The 16987-nt window shown below is 27.6% G+C and overlaps 1 protein-coding gene and 1 pseudogene across 1 annotated transcript; one reads left to right on the top strand and one right to left on the bottom strand.

The window, feature by feature from the left end:
• The first annotated feature begins 375 nt into the window (after positions 1–375).
• On the top strand, positions 376–2564 carry LOC124836277 (bidirectional sugar transporter N3-like). Its single transcript, XM_047311404.2, has 6 exons — positions 376–529; positions 669–705; positions 796–1006; positions 1121–1285; positions 1744–1863; positions 2001–2564. The coding sequence occupies exons 1-6, from the start codon at positions 487–489 to the stop codon at positions 2295–2297; spliced, it is 873 nt and encodes a 290-aa protein (XP_047167360.1). The 5' UTR covers positions 376–486; the 3' UTR covers positions 2298–2564.
• Positions 2565–12081: 9517 nt separating this feature from the next.
• LOC124836282 (uncharacterized) lies at positions 12082–13013 on the bottom strand (annotated as a pseudogene).
• Between the last annotated feature and the right edge of the window lie 3974 nt (positions 13014–16987).

The following is a 16987-nucleotide window of genomic DNA, read 5'->3' as shown; positions in this document are numbered from 1 at the left end:
AACATCATCAAAATATGATGAAGGTACCAAGTCCTAACACAAGCAACTCATACTTACTGAATGTGAGAGGAGAGTGCAAATAATAGAGATGGGTCACGTGAGGGAAGGTTTTCTGCATTGGAAAAGATACAATTATAAGTCAAGGTTGGCCCAACTATTAATTAAAGAACTACATCACACCAACTAGTTACAATAATGTGTTGAGTTGGCACAAAAATTAGATGCATGCCCTTCAAAGTAACTTAGAACATTGTAGAATGCAACCCCTTGGTATTATTTGTCATCAATATCATTGATTGAATTCATAACATAATGTGTTTCACTATCTCCTCATGCATGGAAAAAATCCTACCTTGTATATATATATAAGGGTTTTCATTTCCCTTTTCCTTTGTGGCACACAAAACTAGAGCTACCTTCCCTGCAAACCTTCCTCTCTTCTCTCCTTTTTCAATCAAGGGAGTAGTATTTCTCAGACATCTTACGATGGCTAATGATGCCCCTTATGTTTTTGCTGTTGGAATTATGGGTATTAAGGCTAAAAATAATGCAAATTTAGTGACTGAAAATTATTATCTTTGATTACATTATTGATTTTTCTATACATGTCTTACCTTTCCAAGAGATGAACTGATATACCTTTCTGAATTTGTGAACGTTGGTTGTAGGTAACCTAGTCTCCTTCTGTTGCTTTCTAGCACCAGTGTAAGTAAAACACTTGTTCATTTACATGTGTCTGTGAATTTTGATGCGTAACTATATATATGTTTAATGAAGATTACTATATGTTTGCAGACCAACGTTTTATAGAGTTTGTAAGAAGAAAACAACAGAAGGTTTCCAATCACTTCCTTACGTTGCTGCACTCTTCACCTCAATGCTTTGGATTTTTTATGCTTACATAAAGACAGGAGAAATACTTCTTATCACCATCAACGCATTTGGTTGTTTCATAGAGACAGTTTACCTTGTCATCTATATAACTTACTGTCCCAGGAAAGCTAGGGTGCGTACAAACATATTGTTAAATTTATCTCTATGACACTTATTATGTCTCTGTCATAAATTTTTCTTATATATATGTACGGTAATTAATTTGAGACTATGGTTGGACTTGCAGTTTTTTACCTTCAAGATGATTTTCTTGTTCAACGTTGGAGTCATTTTCTTGGTTGTTCTTCTCACTCACGTTCTAGCAAAAGAACGAACAGCCCGTATTGAGCTTCTTGGATGGATTTGTGTTGTTCTTTCTACCAGTGTTTTTGCAGCACCTTTGAGCATCATTGTGAGTATATATATATATATATATATATATATATATATATATATATATAATATAGAATGATGAGTTTGAGTCAAAACTTTATTTAAGGATTTAACCTCGTACTACTAATGACTTCGTATTCAGAAGACTTTATTCGTAAGTTTGATGTTTTGAAAGCTATAAAAAACCAACTTTTTTTATAAGTTCTTTAAAAAACAAACACTCTTCAAATTATATCTGTCATGACTTACTGAATTCGTCTTTTCATTTGTATGTTAGAAAATAATTATATGATTATAACTATTTTTTTCTGGTAAGTATATGACAGACATACTAATGAAAAGACGATCACTATACTTTGATTGTATTTTTACTCAAATTTTAAGAAATAGAAATATTTATACAAAAAACAATGGTAACTATACCTACTAAGGAAACACAATACTTGCATGGTTGATCTTGTTCTTGTTCAATTCCAGAAAGTGGTTATTCGCACCAAAAGTGTAGAGTTCATGCCTATTACTCTGTCACTTCTTCTCACAGTGAGTGCAATTATGTGGTTGGCATACGGTATTCTCCTGAGGGACATCTATGTTACAGTAAGTACTCAAAAAATCTAACATAATAATGACAACTCGTTTTGGATTCAGGGATATGCTGCATCTTTATTGATAAATAGAAATAGTGAGTAACAATTATTTTTTTTTCTCTCTCTTTTTTTAATTTTTGTGGACAGCTTCCGAACTTCGTGGGTATCACATTTGGAACAATTCAGATAGTGCTGTATTTTATATACAGAAAGCACACGCCAGGTAAGGATCAAAAGCTGCCAGAACAGAAAGACAATGCTACGAATGAAGAAAACGGCAACACAGCTGTGAGCAGTGAGAATCATGCAGCAAACAGTGGTGGATTTGTTGATATTGAGATTGGAGAGAAGAAGGAAGTAAAGAAAGTTGAGGAAGCACAGAAAAAACAGGAGCAAACAGAAAACAAAACAAGGGAAGGTAGCAGTCAACTACAACATAATTAAGGAGGGTTGAGAAGTTTAATGAAGGATACATGAGCACTTGCCTCTTTCTCTCCCTCTCTCTGTGCCACCATGTGTTGATGTTCAAACTAGCTAATGCAAAGGGCTAATGGGGGCAGAAGATATAAGTCATACAATATAGATCAATGTCTGTCTATATTTCTCTTTGCCCATAGTTATTAGTTTCTATTTTGTGTGATTTCTGTTCTGTTTTCTTTGTGTTACAATAATAAATAATAAAATAGAAGGTGTCCCCAAATCTTGTTACAAGGAGATGTTGCAGGAACTGTGTTTCTGTTTCTTCTTATTAGTCTAGTTAACTTAAACCTTATCCATACTGCTTACCTCATATTGAGATATTAATAATAATAAGCATTTTTCCAAGAGGAGTTTTGCCTTTCAACATCTCATGGGGGTGAATGTCAAAATCATGGGTGCAGTAAGAAGGAGCCCAATATTTTGGTGTAAGAAGCCCAAATAGGATTTTGAAAAGAAAAGTTAAATTTAATTACTCTTATAACTAATAATTAAAACTTAATTAATAAACGTTAATTATTTACGTTACAATAATATTGTATTTAAATCCTTAATAACATATAAAATAAATAAAAAATAACTTTTTTTAAATTTTTTATTAAAAAATGTGTAAACGAATTAGTTCGTTCGTTTTAACTTTAACCTGTCAACATGACATATTAAACGAGTTAAAAATGTGAATCTAACTCATTCCATTTTGGATCGGTTCATAGAACATGATCTATTTTATTGTTACTAGTCAAATCAATCAATTTTGTATGATTTCAAAAGTTTGTTTTGGATCTAATAAGATTTGTTGTAATAGATTAATTATGAAAGATTATGCTGATAAAATAGTTTCTAGAATAAAGTGTTTGGCAAATAACTTTAAACCTTAAATACAAGTAAGTAACAAAAATAATATGGTATGGGTGCGTATGTAGGTAGTTATAATTTAGAATATACATATGTACAAATATAGGGTGATCTTTGAGAATGAGACGATAGAGGTTAAAGAGGATTTTAGTATAGTACAACTAAAACTCTGGGTATAGCTGTGAAAATAGTTTCCAAAGTCATGCTGCCCTATCAGTTGCATAAGATTTTTATCTGTATAAAAAGGTTTTTAGGAAATACAGATTGTTTATAAGTTAAACACGACAACAGAAAGCCAATATACATAATTCAAGACAAATTTGGAACTTGTTATGATAGCAAAACACCTCTATCAACAAAAATATCGATGGTATCCCTGATCAACAACATTATATATTGAGATTAGGGATAGAAAAAAAATCGGCGGTGTACGAAGATATCCACGGATAAAATCTACGATGGATAGTTAGTACTTGTTGATATTTTCTACTCACGGGCTGCGGATAGCGAGTATTTTAATACCTGTTTATAAACACGTCAGGTGTAATATTATATTATTATATCTGCAAATATCCGCTACTACAAAAAATAAAAATAAAAAATTGATTTATATTTTATTAATATAAATTTAATTAAATTAACATTAATTTATATTTTATAAGATTAAATTTAATTAAAATTAAATTTTAATTTATATTTAATTTAATTTATATTATATTTTATATATTTTTTGTAATTTTATTTAAATTTCATTTTAATAATTTATAAAAATATAATTTTTTAAATATTTGTGGGTATCCATGAATTTTAAAATATTCGCAGTATTTTTTAAGTAGGTATATGTGTGAGTAGCGGGTCGAGGGTGAATTTTTTTTTTTATCGGGTCGGGTTACGGGTAGGTCCTATACGTATCCAACCCAACCCGTTGTCATCCCTAATTGAGATATATATAGTTCAGGATATAGACATTAGAAGTAGCGATTTCTGACAACATAATTGGAATTCGTTAATGGATTATGATATGTTAATAACTTTTTTTAACAATTTTTTGACAATAAACTATGTGTCACTATTTTATTGGTCTGTATATTTGAAACGGACTAATCACAAGTAATCACATATATTGTTATAAAAAAATTATCAAAAAAATTGTTTAAAAAACATTATCCTTCTTTAATAGCATAGAACTAGTTTTGGATATTTGTAAAACAAGTGTAGTATGCTACAGAGACCAATAACTTTTGCTCTGCAACATACACAAAATTACCTTCCTGTATAAATTGAATATTAGGTTGTGCAGAGAGGCAATACGAAAATGTTGAATCTAAAAACAATTTTAAGGTATTTCTTTATCGGTATCATCTTTTTTTTTTTTTAATCTAACTTGCTTTGAAGAATGTCTAGCCGCCAAAATCTATTCTAAAAGAAATGAAAATCAAAAGGCAGATTTTGCACTAATAAATAAAGGGACTTTGGAGGATCACCAGGAATTAGCCAATACTAATTGTTGTATTATGATATTATAATTTTGATTATGTTAACATGTAACATAAACTCTGTGCAGGGCCAAGAGAAAGAGAGAAAGATTCACTAGGAATGAATAAACTCCTTTATGTAATTTTACTTTGTATGAGTTGAAGCAATACATCTCTTATATTAATTCTTTTTTGAAAAAAAAAACCCGGAAAACAATAATTAAGTATGCATGATGAAAAAATTAGCAACAAAAATTAAAAATAAAAAAATGTGAAAGTTGTCCATAATTTCATAACTAACAATTATGAAGAACAAAATTATGTAAAATCTAAAGTATAAAAAAACAAAAAAATCTTTAACGCTAACATAATTTAATACATGTATCAAACAACTTGTCTAAATTTAAAAGAAAAATGATTCTCTTGACATATCTAAATTTTTTACATCAATTTGATATTATTTTACTTTATTTTTTACTCTTTTTTTTCTTAAAAAAATACAAAAATTTATATTTTTATAATCAATTTATCTTTATACTCTGTGTTAAATGAATGTAAAGTATGTTATGATACTATTACTCATATACTTTAGTAGACATACTTTTCATCATTGAGAATTAAACATTACAACATATGTATATATATATAATATACTATTGATTTGATTTACGATGATGATAATACTGTATTTACGTGTTTAAACAGAGTATAGGGTGACCGAGAAGAAGCAGAATATAGAATTGAATTAGCATCGAAAGAGATGGATGAGAAATGGATATGGATAAGAAGAGGATATTGTAGAATACAAGGCAAAGGTGGTCCTTAAACTATATATTCATTCTCCTTCCAATTAAGGAACCACATGGATTTCTCCACCACAGATGTTTCATGTCATGAGTTGTGTGTATCACCACCCTAAAAAGCCTCTGGTATATCCACCATTATCGTGCAGTAGGATTTGGTGGCTATGTGAGTAGATGATAGCATCAATAATCAACATACTTTATGCTCAGCCAACTTATAGGATTTTCGTCTCATCATTACTCCCACTTTTAGCTTATTCTTTTACACAACGTATATACCATTTTCTACTTTTAAACCTCTAATAATATCTCCATATATACGTATCAATCACAACCACTTAGACGACTTAGATTATACGCATCATTTTTTCGTCTTATATTTCATATTCTTCTTTACTATAAACAACAAATCGTTATGAATATATAAAGTATCTTTTTGTAGCTCTTCTGCATCCAAGTACTCTTTATTAGGTACCTTAACTTAAAAAGGGTATAGAATAATGTGTAGAGTAACATACACATATTATAAATTTCCAATCTACTTGCTAAAAGTGTAATTTGTTATTTAATTTAAAAAATAAAAATAATCCTTGAATTTTTACATTAATAATTAGTTTAGTTGTAAAAATTGTTGCAACACTTAAATTAATCCGTGAAACAAATAAAGTGACACCATGGTTTCTAAAAGTATGAATTATCAATATATTATTGCTTTCTAAAATTATAACTGTCAATCAAATTTTTTTCATTCAGATTATAAATGTTTAACTTCACTCTTTATTTTTTAAATTTTACTACTTTTGTCCATCATTCTTTTCATGATGTTTGTCTAAATGTGTAAGATATTTTTTTCAATAGATAAGGAATAGAAAATTTATAAATAAGTTAAGAATAATTATTTATTATACATAAATTTTCACTAAATTTCAATTCTTCTAAATTCTTTCTAAAATATAAATTGTGTTGCCGTATTATATCCCTAATGAGACACACAAGAGTTGAGTTGAGATTATTGATCTCTATAAGTTTAATTTATTAAGAAAATTATTTTCCTTTTCTTCTTTTTGGTGTTGTGATTAAGAGAAGATGATATCATTCTATACATTGATATTTTGGGTTATTAGGAGGTTGGTAGGGATATTTTTTACTAGTAATGGGCTACCATCAATAAGGAGAATTAATATAACATTTATTCATGAAATATCTTTCAAAATTTCAACCTGATCCAACAGTTAAATAATTGGGAATAAAGGTTTTACAGAAATTACTTAAAAAACAAAATGATATTATGTTCAACTTCCTATAAAATTATGAAACTGACTTCTCTAAACACAAATCTCTAATGGAGGATCTTGATGATCAGGTTGAAGAAAAATGTGTTACAAACCATGTGTAAAAGTTTCAGGTCAATCTAATGGTTTACAAAGTACAAACGAGGGTTTTACCTAGAAAATTCCAAACAAACTGACCTTCAAATTTGTCTCAAAATTGCGAAAGTTATTTCTCTAACCATAAACCTCTAATTATCAATCAGAGCAGTAAGATTAAAGAAATATTTGTTATGGACTGTGTTTAAGAATTTTAGTTCCATCTAACAGTTAAAAGTAAACAAAAAAATAGAGTTTTACCCGAATCACACTCATTCCAATATTTAAGATCTCATTCCATTAACTCATCATAAGTACTCAAAATAAATTTTATTATCACATTTTTTATCAAGATAATTCATAACTTCAGATAATTAAATTATTGTACAATATAAAGAAATAAGATCAAAGTATATAACAAGAATTAATTTACACTATAATAATTCAAATACTTACTAAGGAAAAATATATGAAGGTATACGGATTTCAAATATATCAGAACATATTGAATAAACCTAAACCTGTACTAGACAATATTTCTAACTTCCTTTACCTTAAAATAGTTTTCCCAAGTAAAAACTTTAGAATTATCCCCAAACTATTTTGAATTTTGATTGGTTCATAATGTTCTTTATTTTCTCAATTTCAACTTGATGTAACTAAATTTTAATGATAGGAGAAACGTAAATGAAATCAAAAGAGAAAGAGATAATACATTTGGTTTATATGTGAAGGCTCGTTAGTGAAAAAAAACTCTCTTTGGTAGCCTTACTTCCTACTACTACTTATATTAATTTGTTATTCAATGTTTACTATACACTCGTAAAGAATTTGGCAAAGGAAGAAACAATAGTTATATACATTGTTTCTTTTACTATAAACAAGAAGTTTGCTCACTTATATATCTTTGCAAGCATTGAGTAAGTGGACAATGAAGACAAACATGATTGACAAGTTGACAATGAAGACAAACATGATACTATGTAGTCACACATGATACTATGTAGTCACAAGTCTTATAATATTCTTTCAAATTGAGACAAAATTTATTATTTGCATAAATATTATACTGATACTTTTTATTATAAATGACTTTTTAACATATTACATTATTGTATATTATTAACTTATTGTTAATCATATTTTTCTAATAAATTTTAATATATTAGTATAAAATTTGTATAAATAATAAATTTGATTTCAATTAGAAGATGACCAAATTTATTATTTGTATAAATGTTATTAATTAATTTATTCTTATAAAAACATATAGATTAATAATGCATCAGTTTTAAAAACTTATTTTGTTTTTTAAAATATTTATATTTAATTATTTTTAATCTTATAAAAAAATATTAATAAAACATGAATTAATAATATAATATAATATATTAAAAAGTAATTTTTAATAAAAGTATCAATATAATATTTGTATAAATAATAAATTTAGTTTCAATTAGAAAGAGATAATATATATAATTGTTTTATTTAAAAAAAATTAGAACTAAATGAAATAAATAAATAAATAAATATATATATATATATATATTAAATTAAAATTAATATAATGATATTTCACACTCACACGTGACATTACTCTGTCACGTGAATGTCACATGTCATACATAAACCTAACTGTAAATAAAAAAAATTAAAAAATTAAGTTAAAAAAAAACACATATATGTGACATGCCATTATCTATGTTATGTTAGTAATTTTTTTTAAACAACCTCGGGATACTCTTTCAAAATTTGAGACAATTAAACAAAAAAGTTTAGTTAAAAACAAACTTGAAACTTAAAAAAAAAATAGGAAACAAATAATTAATTAACCCTAAAAAATATTAACTTTTATTAAATATTTTCGTATTTTAACTATATATAATATATAAATTATACTAATTATTTACTAAATTGTGTAAGATTATATATTGATTAAGATTACAAGAATATATAATTTATAATAAAATTAAAAGTTTTATGTTTTATTTATTACATTTTATTTTAAAAAATATTATTCAATTTTGTTGTGTAAATTTTGTCTACATCATGCAATTTGCATTTATTATGATTTCCTCCTTGTTTAACGAAGTTGTGAATCTTCTTATATTATTACTAGTGTAAAAATATCGTATAACGTCACGCATTCAGTCTTTTTATATTTTCGTGTTTTTGTCCTTTATAGGCATATTCTAATTTCTCTCTCACTGGTGGCAACACTTTATTTTGACGAATTCACCTTTTGAAGATTAGCTTTTGTTTTAGTTTTGGAGAATTTATTTGTTGAACTTATTTGTTGTTTTTTTGTTGGACTTGTTTGTTGTTGTTGTTTGGTTGAACATGTTTGTTGTTGTTTAATTGAACTTGTTTGTTGTTTGTTGTTGATACTACATTACACGTCCATAGTTCATGCTTTACAAAATACCAAAAGCTGAAATTTGTTATTTTTCTGTTTTGAAGGTTTCATAGAGTTGTAGAAAATGATCATAATTAATTAAAAAAATTGATTAACGTCGAATATTGACAAAATTCGACGTTAATTTGTTCTACTGTGAACGTCGAATTGGTCGAGAAACAACATGTTCATTCGTTACTCACTACTCGTATTGAGATATTCAATTGATATGCTAGATATTATCTTGAACTACGTATCTCAGAATAAATAATTAATGAATATATTTTAAAAATAATAACTCTTTTATCTTGATTTTAGAAAAATAAAAAAGACATCTAATATTTGCTTCATTAACTTTAAAAATTTCTACACTAGTTTGATTTTTTTCTTTTTTAAATTTATGATATATAAGCCTCAAAATTCAGGTACATTATGGTGGAAGATTTTATGTTTAGTAAATGTAAGAATTATATTTATAATATAAGTCGAGAAATTTATGATATATAAACCTCAAAATTCACTTGGATTTGAATGGTGGGTGAATAAGAGGACTTTAGAATGAGTTAATATATTATTGTAAGCACAAATTCAACATGTGAAATGATTTTGTAACCTTTAAAAAATCATTATATACTTTTTCCCTTTTTTTTTAATAAAGTTTGTCACAATTTTTTGGTAACTCCTTTCTTCCTGACTTTCCGCCCTGGTGGCTTTACAGTGTGGTTAGTTCACATTCAAGAATTGAGCCTCTCAAAGTTTTACATATACGGGTTTATATAAAAAAAATAAAACCGTGAATATAAATATTTACTTTTTATCCATCTAAAGCAAATATAGATAAATAGATAGAAAGAACAATATTAACTTTAGATTTTATTTATTTATGTTTATGTCCAAAAACATATATTACATTTTTATTTTAATGATCTCACGTCTAATAATCTTACATCATATATATATATATATATATATATATATATATATATATATATATATATATATATATATATATATATATATGGGTTTGCTAACGTGCACGTCTGTTTTTCAGTTGGTACATTTTAGTAATGTGTACCGGGTTAAGTTAATGGTATTTTAATAATTTTCATTCTCAAAACTAAAAAAAAAAAAGAAATCCCGAAACCCTTACTCACCTCTCTCATTCTTCTCAACCCTTTCTCTTTCATCTCTCTCACTCCAACATTTTCTCTGTTATCCCTACTATAGCCCCAATTGACAAAATCAGAAACTGTAGCCCCAATTGAAAAAATCAGAAACACTTGTCGTCAAATAATTTGTCTTTGTAAAGAGTTGAGTCATTAACATATTCACCTTCAGGCAAAGGTTCATTCAATATCTCTTCAATTTCACCATCTTCACTAACCTCTCTAATTTCATCATCTACATATGTTGAATCATCATCTCTAAAAAAAACCCTCCAGACCAATTACCAATTTCTTCGGATGTCATTATGCTTGTGAAAATTAGATAAAATTATATACGACAAAAATTATAAAATGAAAACTCATTATAAAATCATTTTTTGTAAGAAATTGTTTAACAACAAGTGTTTCTGATTTTTTCCAGGCCAATTACCAATTCCTTTGATGTCACTATGCTTCTGAAAATTAGATAAGACAAAAATTATAAAATGAAAACTCATTATAAAATCATTTTTTGTAAGAAATTGTTTAACCGCGAGTATTTCTGATTTTTTCCTGGTCAATTACCAATTCCTTTATACTTGTGAAAATTGGATAAAATTAGATAAGACAAAAATTATAAAATGAAAACTCATTATAAAATCATTTTTTGTAAGATTGTTTAACAGCAAGTGTTTCTGATTTTTTGAATTGGGACTATAGTAGAGATGAAAATTATTAAAATATTCTTAACCTTAAAACTTAGAATCCATGATATATAAGGGTATTTTTTAGTTATATTTATCTTTTTATCCATGCATTTATTATTTTTTACATTTTGTTCTTCAGAGTTTTTATCTAAATTATTTTTCTCATCTCTTTTATTTACACTAATTTTCTTAATTCATTGTGATTTTTCTAATGTCTTTTATATATATATATATATATATATATATATATATATATATATATATATATATATATATATTTAAATACAAACAGGCTATACAATTTTTTTTGAAGTTAATACTATGAGCGTTAGCCAAATTAAACTAATATTAAAAGTAGATTTTATGTAATTAATGTTAAATTAAATAAATTTTCTAAAATAAAAATACATTAGCAATTGCTAAAATTATGCTAAACTATTTTAATTTAAAAATTAACGATGAATTAGCATGCGGTTAAGCCGACTATTAATTTATGATTTTAGAATTGTATACGAGTATGATCAAAATTTGACATTAAATATTAGTGTCAACTTTTATTTGTTAGTGTAAACTTTTAGTTGATGTTAGATATATGTTTTCTCCTAATTTATGCCATAAAAAAATTATTTGATAATGTTTTTAAAGTAACTTTAAGGGTTATCTTTTATTTTAATTTATTACTTTAATCTAATAGTAAAAGTTAATGAAATATTCGTTAGATTGAAACGTATGAAAGGTAAAATGTGAAATAAGAGTTATTTTAAAATTGGTTTAAACCCTCCCTTGGTCCTCAAGTTTGTATGAAAATCTCATTTGGGTCCTCAAGTTTTTTTCTGTCTCAATTGGGTCATATTTTTTGTAAAAGTGAGCACATTGTACCATAACCGTTAAGTGGTGTGAGACGGCGTTATATTCATGTGAGCTGGATTTTTCCATTTACGGACGTGACATTGTGCATTAAAATTGACTGTTTGTTGTGTTTTATCCACGTAGGCTACGAAGCCCTAACATTTAAGGGCATCCCATCTCATCCAAAGTATATTTTCGTGTTGGAGAGGATCGTTGCATGCCTTCAACAAAGAATTTAAGTACTTTACGTTCTTCACATTTTTCTTTAATAAAGTCCAAGGTTTCAATGGCTCTTCCTCAATCAATGTCTCTGCATTTTTAACCATTTCACGTTTATACCCAGGAATAGAGCACTTATTCCCGAAATTGCTACTATCTACACTTTCCATTTCGAAATTAAGGTTTTCCTTTTTCTTCTTCAACAAGATTTCAAGAACCAGAGAGGATTCAACACCGTTGATTTCTCGAGTTCTGATCAATTCACAACATTTAAACAATTCAAGCAAAGAATCGAAGCTGTAAGCGTCTCTCACTGCCGCGTGCACTGCCGTGAAACCGCCGGGACGAAGCGTGCGGCAGATCTCCGCGGCGAACTCCGCCGGGCGCGAACGTTCCAAGCCGCCGTTGCCGGAGAACTCGAAGTCGAATGAGTCACCTGAGAACGGATGCCAGCGGCCGTCACCGTGGAGGATCAGCGGCGGCGACAGTTTCTTAAAGATTCCGACGAAGTCAACGATGCCGACCTCTTTTAGAGCGAGGACGTCCTCGCCCGCGGGCGTGTCGATGCAGAGGGCGCGGGAGTTAGGGGACAGGAAGCCGTCTGCAATGAGGTCCTGGAAAATGGCGGCGTAGTACTCGACGGAACGGCGCCAGTTCTTGCCGGTAAACGGATCTCCGGCGTCAGAGGAGGGGGAGGGGGAGGACAGAGTGAGGTTTTCGGAGAAGAAGAAGAAATCGGCAGATTCGCAGGACCCGCCGCGGACGGTGACGATGATGGCGAATCGCGTGGCGAGATGAGAACGGCGAAGGAGAATAGACGAACCAGAATGTTCCGCAAGGAGCCGTGTTTCGCTGCGGGTGGCTCCATGGACTGGTTCGGTGTAACCTCAAGGAAGAAGAAGAAAAGAATACTATGAGAGAAAGGGGTAGGATTTGAAATTTGAGCCTGGTTTGAAGGGTAAAACGGGAATGCGCAAGTTTCATTTGGATAAAACATAACAAACAGTCAATTTTAATGCACAATGCCACGTCCGTAAATGGAAAAATCCAGCTCACATGAATTTAACGCCGTCTCACACCACTTAACGGTTATGGTACAATGTGCTCACTTTTACAAAAAATATGACCCAATTGAGACAGAAAAAAACTTGAAGACCCAAATGAGATTTTCATACAAACTTGAGGACCAAGGGAGGGTTTAAACCTTTAAAATTTTATTCATCTTCGTTTATATATACCATAATAAAACATAATAATATTATATCATAATCTGAAAATTTTAATGATGCTGTTTTGAATGCAGATTATAAAATCAACAAAGACTGGGAGACGTAAATAACTTGTATTTTCTTTTTATGTTTATTGTTAAATAATAGATATAAAAAAGTCCATTTTGTATGTTGATTTTATTTATAGCATCCTTATAAAATGTTGTAAAACTAGTATAATTAATGTTATGAAACCATCATTTTTGAAAACTTGTGTCGTTTCATGGAGTTCTGTTTTTTCTTTTAAGTTTTTGCTATTGTGTCTCTTAAATTTTTAAAATACATCAATATTTGCTAATTTTTTATGTTTTAAAATGTATTAAAAAGTTTTTAAATACACTAGCATTAATAGGCTCAAATATATATTTTCAAGGTTCAGAAGATAATAATACTAAAATCTAATAAAGAATTTCAAATTCCCTTAAATAATTTATATATTTGAATACATTTACTTTTCAACTTCAACTATAATATAATTGACTTGTTGAAAAGTATTTATCATGGATTATAATTTTATGAAAAGAAACATTCTTATATGATATATATGTTATTCACAAGTTAACATAAAAAAAATATTAACATTCTTATATGAGTAATTATATATATATATATATATATATATATATATATATATATATATATATATATATATATATATATATATATATATATATATATACTTATATATTGTATGCAATATGAAGTTAAAATTAAATACGTACTAACGCACACGTTATAGTGCGAATTCCTTTTTGTTCGGTTTGCTCACAATTATCACGTTTTATAGAATAAATGTATTTCATTCATACTCTATTTCATAAAAGTCACCTCATATACTTCGGGTATTTCATGCAACAATGAATAACTTGTATAAATTAGAATGTGAATGATGCATTCCAACCTTTCGGTGAAAATATATATATGCTTTTGAAAAATAAAATATTTATCTAAAATCATAATATTATACATATATTTAAATAAATTATAGTCAATATTTGGATTAGTAATTGTCACGTTAAGAATAAAATTCATAACCTTAACTTTAATATTGGATCCAACGTATATTATTAGAATAAAAATTAAACTTGAAGTAAAAAAATCTAGTCACACTAGCAGTTCAAATACAATTTGAATGTTACTTGACCCAGTTCTGTCATTATTAAAAAATTAATGTCCCATAAAATTGATGGTTTAGATTAACAAAATGTAAATTAAAATAAAATCAAACTAGTGTATATCATTTTATGTGCCAACACTTTTTTTATACTATCTTGAATTCTTTCATATCATTAATTAATATTTATCCTCTTTAATAAAATTTTAAGCATAATTTATTTTAAAGATTAAGAAGTTATTTTTCAAAACTATTCACCTCTTCTTGATTGGTGTTTTTGCTATTCATTATTTTACATACTTGTGATTCAAATATTGTTTTTTGAACAATATCCATATTTGTTTGTGAGGTTGGCTTTTGATTAACTTTTTGCTATATGGATATGTATACGTAATTTACTTTTATAATAAAATATTATTAAGGTTAGCCATGTCTCTTAACTTTACAATAGAAATAAAAATACTTTTTATTTTTTAATTCAAAACAAATGATAAAAAAAATAGGTCAAGTTTCACGTACATTACGATAAGGAACACTTTGAGAAATCGGAATCCATTAAATACCTATGTCGCAATAATAATTCATATTTTCTTACATCATCGATGATCAAAAATTAAAGTTAAACATGATCTTGTCTTCCACTCTTTTTCGGTTCTTTTAGCTATTGCTTTGATAATTTTGTAATAAAAATGTGTCCTACATCATATAAGATTATATTCAATTAATTCTAGTGTAGGAACCACTCAACACTGTTTTTTCACATGGTTCATATCACTTTGCAATGGCGATACACAAAAATGAAAAAAGAAAAAATGATTATTTTTTTTCATTAAAATATTTTGCAGCCATGCACTCGTAGATAATATCAGATCCCTTCTTCATTATTGGTTCAATTAAAAACGTAGCTGACGTCATGAAAATTATTTCTGAAAATGAAAACCCTTATACACACAGAAAAAAAAAATCATCGTTATCCTTTCCTTTTGGGTGGAGGGTCTAACCCTACGTCACTTCCCTTCATCCATCACAATTTTTTTCTTCACACTTCCATTTCCATCCAGGAATAGAATCTAACACTAACTTAAATAAAGTATCTTATTTATTCTATTCTTTTCACCTATTTTATTTTATTTTATATTTATTTTAAGCTGTGCCACCTTTGTTTATCTTATATACTCTTTTAGGTATAATAATTGTGGGTTTAATTTAGAGCTGTCAAAATAGTGACAAACAGTCAATCCGATTTATCACATGTTTAAGCTGTGTTAGATTTAAAAAAATTATACTTTTTTTTATGCGAGTCAGATTTCAATTCGGCTTATTTAAATCCGACTCATGCAGATTGAATCCGTGGTGGGTCGGGTTGGTCCACAACTTCACCTATCTAATTTTATTTAATTTTAATTTTATAAAAAAATATTTATTATTTTGTTTTTGTCTGAAAAAATTATTTAAGTTTTTTATTTTCAAAATTAATTAAACACCCATGTTGAAAGTGAAATTTGAGAGTAAAATTTGTTTAGATTTGAATTATAAAAAATTTATAATTTTTTTATTTTAAAAAAATATTACTATTAAGTGAGCCAATCTGTGATGGATTGGAGTTCAAATTTTTCTAGCTACACGACTAATTGATAAATTCCAAATAAATGTGCTTTATTTTGCATTAATTAGTATATCACTACACGTTTCTTCTTTATATGGTCACGAGTTAATTAATCTATCTACTTAACTTTGTTCGTATTCCAACCTTTTTGCGAAGGTGGAGAATATGTAAAATGGGTTATATGGATAAGAGAGTGGAGCTTTTGCAAACAATATAATATCTTTTTTTTTATCTATTATGCAAATACAGAAAAATATAATAAATTCATGTAATTGTGTGTTATCTATTTTTTTAATAACAATGTTGTAACTATAATGTAAAACATGTGAAATAGATGGATTCTGAAAAATCCAGTATAATATAGTCAAAGAAGGGAATCATTTCAAACAATTTAGTAGTTTAGAGTTAGTATATAATGTAATATCATTTGGAGATGCACGTGCATAGTAATCATTTGAGTATTTGTAATATTAAAATAAAATTACCTTTAAAAAGGACGGTGCGAATACAAAAGTATTATGATTGGTGCAAATTAAAACTTTGGTTTGGTCATAAATTCAACAAGAGCACATTTTTCATGAATGAAATCTTTGTCTCCATAAATGAAGATAAGAGTGAACGAATACAATTTCGGGAAAATAAAGGCAGTAGTGTCAAAGAAGTATGAAATGAAAATATTGGAAATATGAAAAAAAAAATACTATTTCTACCTGGCCTAATACATATATATTAAAGACCATAATCCAATAAGTTTATTATAGAACAATTCAAATTTAGATCTATTTAAACAATATTAATATATTCTCAACATATGGTTATTATTATATTATTATAAATATAAATTTATGATCCAT

The sequence above is a fragment of the Vigna umbellata genome, chromosome 1 (genome assembly GCF_029865625.1).
Source record: "Vigna umbellata cultivar VRB3 chromosome 1, Vumbellata_1.0, whole genome shotgun sequence".
Taxonomy (NCBI): domain Eukaryota; kingdom Viridiplantae; phylum Streptophyta; class Magnoliopsida; order Fabales; family Fabaceae; genus Vigna; species Vigna umbellata.
This window is presented reverse-complemented; position numbering and strand designations above follow the sequence as displayed.

What these genes read in the sequence shown, in the direction of transcription:
- LOC124836277 (XM_047311404.2), top strand. Translation starts at nt 487, where the DNA reads ATGGCTAATGATGCCCCTTATGTTTTTGCTGTTGGAATTATGG. An exon ending in TTTTGCTGTTGGAATTATGG is followed by an intron (nt 530 to 668) that starts GTATTAAGGCTA and finishes CGTTGGTTGTAG; the next exon opens with GTAACCTAGTCTCCTTCTGT. An exon ending in TGTTGCTTTCTAGCACCAGT is followed by an intron (nt 706 to 795) that starts GTAAGTAAAACA and finishes ATATGTTTGCAG; the next exon opens with ACCAACGTTTTATAGAGTTT.